The 7902-nt window shown below is 40.9% G+C and overlaps 1 protein-coding gene across 1 annotated transcript in view; it reads right to left on the bottom strand.

The window, feature by feature from the left end:
• Window positions 1-1520: 1520 nt before the first annotated feature.
• The window catches only part of Cpox (coproporphyrinogen oxidase), a 9401-nt gene continuing 3019 nt past the window's right edge, over window positions 1521-7902 (bottom strand). The window contains exons 3-7 of the mRNA XM_021209780.2: window positions 7572-7682; window positions 6565-6706; window positions 5632-5850; window positions 2989-3093; window positions 1521-2201 (exon numbers count right to left, since the gene is read on the bottom strand). Coding sequence (XP_021065439.1) covers window positions 2114-2201; window positions 2989-3093; window positions 5632-5850; window positions 6565-6706; window positions 7572-7682 — 665 coding nt within the window. The 3' untranslated portion in view covers window positions 1521-2113. The remainder of the gene's footprint in view (window positions 2202-2988; window positions 3094-5631; window positions 5851-6564; window positions 6707-7571; window positions 7683-7902) is intronic.

Genomic DNA, 7902 nt, shown 5'->3' with positions numbered 1-7902 from the left:
CTATGCCCTCTTCTGGTGTGTCTGAAGTAACAGTGTGTGTGTGTGTGTGTGTGTGTAGCAAATGAAAAAAAAAAAAAAATGTTCTTCAAGTTTACATCTGCTCCTGGTCTTCAAGACAGAGCTTCACAGTGGATACTGAAGAATTCAAAACAGACAGGTAGGATTTTAAAACTTCATCTATGTCTGTGTCTAACACCTACAAGCCTTAAATACAATTAAATCAGCCAGGGATCTTTGTGATTTTTCCCCCCGTTCTAGGAATAAAATTCAGAACTTCATGCATGCTAGACAGGTTCTGCCATTAAACTATATGCTCGGCTTGACAGTTTTAGTTCTTTAAAAGGTATCCAGACAGGTGTATGTGGACATCTGTTCTTATGTCTTTCTTTACTAAAATGTCACCCACAGATAGAAGAAAATTCTCTGATGTTGTAATGCTGAGTACAAGGAAATTTGATAAATGTATAGAGTCTAATAACCTCTGCCACCTCAGTCACAGCACAGGTAACAGGTGACATTTGACAGCAGGCACTTTTCTGTCTGGCATCTTCCTGATGCCTTGCACACTATCATTTCTCACAAGTACCCCTTTTTGTTGCTGAGTTTTCATGTCTGCATGAGTCACAAACTGTTTATCCATTGACCTGCTAATTTACACTTGAGTTGTTTTTAATTTTAACTATTTTTACTAAAATGGCTAAGAAAATAAAATGAAAAAATGGATATCTCTCTTGGGTAAAATATCTAGTAATAAAGAACTATTACTGTACCGAGAAATATTTGAATTACTAAGTTATCACAATAAAGGATACAAATACTTTTCTTATTTTATAATAAAATTTATTAGCTGAATCTATGTAAGACATGTTGAAGAATCTGTAGATTTTCTCACCCTAAAAGTAGCAAACAAAATCACATACATCAGACATATTCCAGGATAATATTTAAATATGTATAATATATTGTTCCTTACAAATTCAATATAAATCAAGTAACATAGTGCAGTCATACTATTATTTAGACAAGTAAACCACACATTAAGAAATCTGCTATGACTTTTAAAAGAAAAGATAAAAGCTGAAGAGTCTATAACGTGAAAAATAAGAAAATTTCTATTGGCCCATTTTTTAAAAAAAAATATAAAATGCCCATGTTAGACTCCATTCTCTTTAATTAAAGAGAAAAGTGTGTTTCATTTGTCCTTAGGCTAATCTCCCGTATCTAAATCTCTAAAATATAAAACTTTTAAGTATCAGAATCCAGGGATATAAGCTTTCGCTTTCAAAAATACATAGAATCCTAATGTTAGCTAATTATGATCTCACAAAAATCTTACCACTGAAGATATCACTTGTTTAAATAATAATAATAATGCCATTTGCAGTTGTAAACTAGGTCATCATTATATAATGCAAAAACTGACTAAAGAAAATTTCCAGAGCTCTTAAATAGCTATCTTTAAAAAAAAAAAAAAAAAATGTTTTTTCAAATTGCTTGCTTGCTTTTTTTTCTTTTGGTTTTTGGTTCTTTTCAAGACAGGATTTCTCTGTGTAGCCCTGGCTGGACCCTTTGTAGACCAGCCTGGCCTCAGACTCATAGAGATCCACCAGCCTCTGCTTCCTGAATACTGGGATTAAAGGCAAACACCACCACGACCTGACTTCAAATTGCATTCCAAAGTTCCCAAGAAGGGCAGTCCAACTGTGCAAATGAAGATAAAATGTATTCCCTGATAAATTTCTGTAGCAAAAACTAAAACTTCAAGCAACATATAAAATGAAGAGTTTTCTGGTGCCTATCATAGTATTTACATTCCCTTATCTCAAAGACCTGGAAACCCAATGTCAAACTGAATGGTCATAGAAAATTATTCTAATAGTACAAATGGATGTCACGGACAAGGAATCTGACATTTTGACATCTCCACCCACCTCCACCACCTCCTCCCACAGCACTGGAAAAGATCAAAACCGCCTGCCACAGACGAGGTGCCCAGGGTGGAGAAGGCGGGGACAATAAGGCACAGAAGATACTGCCTGCCACACAGTGGCCACAGTGCAGGAAGACACCCCCTGTGTCCACCAGGCCCTGGAGCAAGGGTCTGTCTGCTGCATCAGTACACCCAGTCCTTTGGATGGCGCAACACTTCCAGAATTTCAGCTTCTTTGGAATTCTCTGGGGGAGAATGCATGTACTCCCATCTACGCATGTCCAAAACAAAACAAAACAAAAAGCAAACAAAATAATAAATGACATGCATAACTAATGGAGAATAAAACCCTAAGAATAAAGAGAATGCATGGTACATCCACCTCACTGTGAATTCTGTGTCTTTACTATACTCGTAAAAAAATCAGCTACTTAAGAGGGTAAATTTCAGGCTGGTGAGATGGCTCAGCGGGTAAGAGCTCCCGACTGCTCTTCTAAAGGTACAGAGTTCAAATCCCAGCAACCACACGGTGGCTCATAACCATCCGTAACAAGATCTGACTCCCTCTTCTGGAGTGTCTGAAGACAGCTACAGTGTACTTACAAATAAATAAATAAATCTTTAAAAAAAAAGAGGGTAAATTTCTTAATAAGTCTTAGGTATATCTGTGTTAATACTAAGATCCTTTCATTATAAACTTGGGTTTCATAAAGTATAGAGCCTTGGGTAGTACACAGGTAAATTTTACACTACAAATGTATCTTTCTAGAAAGAAGGCTGTGAGGAAAGGCCAGCCTCAGCTTCCCGCTTGCTCTCTCCACATCCTCATACGCAAGGCTCATAGGACACACATCCTGTCACTTCTTACAAAATCCAATCTGGGCTTTATTCTCCCACAATCTTCTTATAAAAATCCAGAAAACATAAATGAAGTATTAGGTATCACACTGTCAGGGCTCACATGCAGATTCCATGGGGCAGAGGAAGTTACTATGCCAAGAGTTACTACGGCACAGAGTTACTATGCCAAGGGTTACTATGACAAATCGGCTTCTTACCTTGCTGTTAGAGGTAAAGACATCAAGATGCTTTCGATCCTGGATCCTGGAGTAAAAAGGCCAAACTTGGTGCCCCGATCATACACTAGATTAAACTCCACATACCTGTCAGATAGACACCAGATAGTGGTAAAGGTGTGTTGAGCGAAACCTTTCAGAAATCCCTAAGGAAAATGAAGAGTGGAACTTCTCCCCATATCTCCCTACCCACTAGAGCCAGCACACAGCTTACCCAGCACAGCAAGTCCTCTCCTCTGGAAAGCATAAATAAAAGGGCATTCTACCCACTGAACAATTGGATGCAGATTGTGCCCAACACAGAGCAACTACAGATCAATAAGGGTATGTTTTCCCCATGAATAAACAGTACAAACACAAATTGGGGCCAGGCATGCACAACAATTAAGAAAGAAACAGCATTCTTTCCTGGGTAACCCAGTCTGGGTCTCCACTTTAGCACAAGGCATTCAGGAAAAGGGCTTCATCTCAATGTGGCTACACTAGGAATGCCCAACTTCTATAGGTTATATGCCAGAACTGCTGAGCAAGGAACTTACAACTGCTCTACTACTACTACTACTACTACTACTACTACTACTACTGCTGCTGCTGCTACTATTCTATACACAATAGGTTTAACAGTGACTAAAACAGCTGGGATCTGCCTCCTTCCCTGCAGGAGTTCACAGCATCAACAGAGATGGGACCACTCAGCCCTCCTCTCTTTACAGCCATCACTGTGAAAGCTACAGCCTTGTGCTTCAGTGTTTAGTTTAACTTGGTTTTTTTATTTGTTTGTTTTGTTTTTTCTTCATGAAAACATCTTCGTATCAAGTAAAGTTAGGCTCAGTGTATTGTCCACATTTTCTACTAACTGTTAAGAAACCCGATCTGAATTCCATCTAGCCTAAACATCTGTTTCTGATGTTAACATCATTGGATTCAAAAGTCTCTTCAGATTTAAAGTACTTTCTACCGTCCTAAAGAATTCAGAATGATTCATAAAAAGGTGTTTTAGGGGTAGGGGAGGGAAGAGATCTATGTAGGCGATACAGATGACAAGTTATGAAAACACTAAGAAACTGAAGCCAGCGCTGACCACCAAGGGTCTTTGCGACGATGCTGGAGTCATCTAAGGCCCAGAGTCTACTCCTATCTTCCAAGCCAGAGACAATAGTGACAGAGAGCTTCTCTTTTGAACATTAGGGACATAATTAGCCATGAGTAAGTAACCTAATGTTTCATACATCTTCTAAGTCAAGAGAGGGGACAGGCAATGTGATACACACAGCAGAACTCACAGAATAGCCTGTCATCAAATGTGAAAAAAAAACAAAACAAAAAAACTATTGTTGGTAATATTGTAGTAAAAGCTTCATCTATGTAGGATTCATAAACCTTTTAGCTCTGCATACAGAATATGTCCAAAACTGAACCAGTTTTAATTAGCAATACCATCCCTACTGAACTATGAGCCATTTTCAGCATGTCTGTTATGCCTATTTCTTTCTTTTCTTTTCTTTTTTTTTTTTTGCCTATTTCTATAGTCAGTGCTAAGTTTAACCTCAGAGGACCAAGATAAATCTAGAGAAAGGGGGCCAGAATGGGAGGCATATGGGTGACAAATTGGCAGGGTTTGGGAGTGGGGGCCTTGTATTGCTTAAAAAACGTTCTAAAAGAAAACTGACTCTATTCTCACTTCATCAGGTTGTTACATGGGGACCTGACAGGCAACACAGTTATTTAAGTAAAACAAACACCCAAACTCAGAAAGGTAAATACAAACATATTTTATCTTTAAACATGAACATGTAAGTTGACTTCTTCAAGGCCTCTTCAAGGCACAGCTTTAGCTCCTTAGGGCTCAGGGGTCTGAGAGTTAACAGGAATTAGAAGAACTCAGGCTATGACTGTGACTTATGGTACACATGCAATTAACATGGCCAAGAGAACTGCTGGGGGCTGGGAGAGTGGGTATGGGGAGTTGGCTCACGAGGGTCACCCTCTGAATTCATCAATAGAACCAGGGGCCAGGGATAAGGATGGGTGATACAGGAGAACTTTCGCATCCGGTGTGCCATCAGACCTGCCATGTAGTTCGGGCTGGGCAAAGGACTTACTGGTAAGGACACCTTATGATCAGTATGTGATAACACCATATATACCACAGGCTTCCTGGGAAAACCAGACACAGTGCCTCCCTCATACAGGGGCTGTGCATAAAAGGTCCAAAATAAGTAAAGGCGATCGCAAAGACTGTATTACGATAGCTCCTTCACAAAATATTTAAGACGAATATTTTAAAGTGTGACTTGGAATTTAAAAGAAGAAGAAGAAAAAAAACCTTAAATGATGCCCTCATCTTAGCAGAAGGTAGAAGCTGTCACTGGGAAATGAGAGAAATTCCACAAGTACTTACCACGTGAATGCCTACCACAAGTACACACATAGGTGAATTAAGTAAACCTTGTATACAACATCATTAAGTTAATTTTTAATGTTCATCTACTAAAGAAAAGAAAATCACCGTGAATTAATATGACTAATTATAAAGTATTTAGCCAAAACAGCACAACAGCCACTGTTCCTGGAGGCCCTCCACGTCTGTGAGCTGTGCAGACCGCTCACCCTCCTATCACTCACCGGCCTCTCCTCAGCTGCTGCCACAGCTTATCCCGGGGGGTGTAGGCGTCATCGCAGTGCTTCCTCACAATGGGAACATAGGAAGGGACCACAGCCTCAGCACACGTCTTCACGAAGCGGAAAGCCTCCTCCTTGGACGGGGAGTCAAGATCATCAAAAAAGATGCCGCCAATGCCCCTCCGCTCCCCGCGGTGTACTATAAAGAAGTAGTCGTCACACCTAGAACGTGCAGCAGAGGAAAAGCATGGACTAAAAGATGAGCGATGCGTATGACTTGATACGATCCCTTGGGTTCAAAGCATGCTCCTCGGCTCACCCCAGCAGTATCTTTGTTTTCTATAGGACTACAAAACTAGGACTCTAGCCAGACTCTCTACAGCTAACAAGCAATTCAAAACAAGCTAGTCTAAAGGACAAGCAATACTAAGAACTTGTGCAGATAAAGTGAGAGTGCAGCTGGCTACCATACTTCCTAAGACTTCTGGGGGCACCACTGCTTTTACAGGGGCCAGGGAATGAGGGTCTCCGAACACAGGCACCAGCTGGGGTACAAGCCTGAGCTTTTATGTGCCTAATTTCAATTCAGCAAAAGCAGGATGCTGTCAACAACTTTAGTATTTGGTATCTCTTTCAGTGTTAAAAGCGGTGACTGTAAAGCATGTACAACTAGGGAAAAGGTTGCCAGAGGAAATGCTTACAGAACGTCTTCCTGTGTGTTAAAGGTCACCCTCCTGACCAGCACAAGAAGCCAGCAGGCTACTCTGGCTGCTTCATCTACCGTCTAATAAAACAAGTCTCCTAAGACGTCACTTACTAATGCTAAACATGGAGAATAGACCTTAACTTGGAAAGAGTTCTTTTGATGATCTTTATATAAATCAGGCCCACAGGCAAGTCTTTTCAAACATAGAAAACAGAGTCTCGACAGCTCACCATTTTTTAAATTTGGGGTAGAGGTCTGGCCCGTGCTGATCACAAGCTTCCTTTAGAGTACGGTGGAAATGGACAGCATCCTCTTGGTTCAAGTATGTCGGTGTGAGGTCACAGCCACCCCCAAACCACCAGTGCGTGTTACCTACAAAAGCAAGGAGGCTGAATCTAGGTTGCCTTGAGACTAGAGCACACCACTGGTTGTACTAGCAAGCTTAATTCAGCAACTTAATTCACCACCATGAAATAGGTGGCAGGCAAAGAACACCTAACCGAAAAGAGCTCCAACATCCGGGTAAAGCTGAGGCTGGCGAGACGCAAAAGCAGAAAGGAAAGGAGACAGGAAGTCAGGGAGAGAGAAGAAGCTGGTACAGAAATGGGACGGAGGATCTCGAGCATCAACAGTCTGGACAGTTGGTCTCAGCTATGAATCTCAACGCTGGCTTACCATTAGGATCACACAGCTCAAGCGTTGAGGTGTGCATGGATGTGCATGCATGCATGTGCACTGGTATAGAGGCCAGGAGTTAATGTGAGATGTCTTCCTCAATCATTTCCCCATCAGACTGGCTTTGAGTCAGGGTCCCTCACTAAACCAGTTTACTAATCAGCTATTCTGCCTGATATCCTCCAGTCTAGTTTCCCTAGCTCCTGGCTTTTTAAATGATTGTGGAGAGGGAACTCAGGTCCTCATGTACTGTATATAGTAGAATACACACACACACACACAATTTGTATACGTGCTCCACTGGCAAGTTCTCAATTTCAGAAATAACAACTTTATATTTGCAGAAACTGTATGTGGTTGGGGGGGGGAACGTTGGATGAGAGATGGAGTCCCATTCTGATGTTTCGGGTCCTGTACATCCAGCCAAGACTAACCCTCTGGGCTAACCCTGGAAAATCCTAAGTGTTTGTGCTTTCTCTCTTCTTGATAAAGTACCTTTTGATTTTTTTTTTTTTTTTTTTTTTTTTGAATACAGTCTTGGAACAACCCTTAAGAGGCTTACCATCAGCATCCTCCACTTCAAAGTATCGGTAGTTGAAATGCATGGTGGGCGCATAAGGATTCTTGGGGTGAATCACAGAACTTACACCCATAGCAGTAAATGGTAATTTATCTGGAAAGTAGAACAACACAGTTAGACGCATCTAACTGGCTTGACACAATTTACTCCCTCATGATTTCTGAATCCACTATCAAAGGCTGCTTTGTAACTTGTCTCTGAGTTACAATTTTCACAGTTCACCCATGCAAACACGCTTACTGGGTGTCTTAGTCAGGGATTCTATCATCATGACCAAGAAGCAAGTTGGGGAGAAAAGGGTTTATTCAGCTTA

Source organism: Mus pahari, chromosome 12, assembly GCF_900095145.1.
Source record: "Mus pahari chromosome 12, PAHARI_EIJ_v1.1, whole genome shotgun sequence".
NCBI lineage: Eukaryota > Metazoa > Chordata > Mammalia > Rodentia > Muridae > Mus > Mus pahari.
Note: the sequence above shows the minus strand (reverse complement) of the source record. Positions and strands in the feature narration are given on the sequence as shown.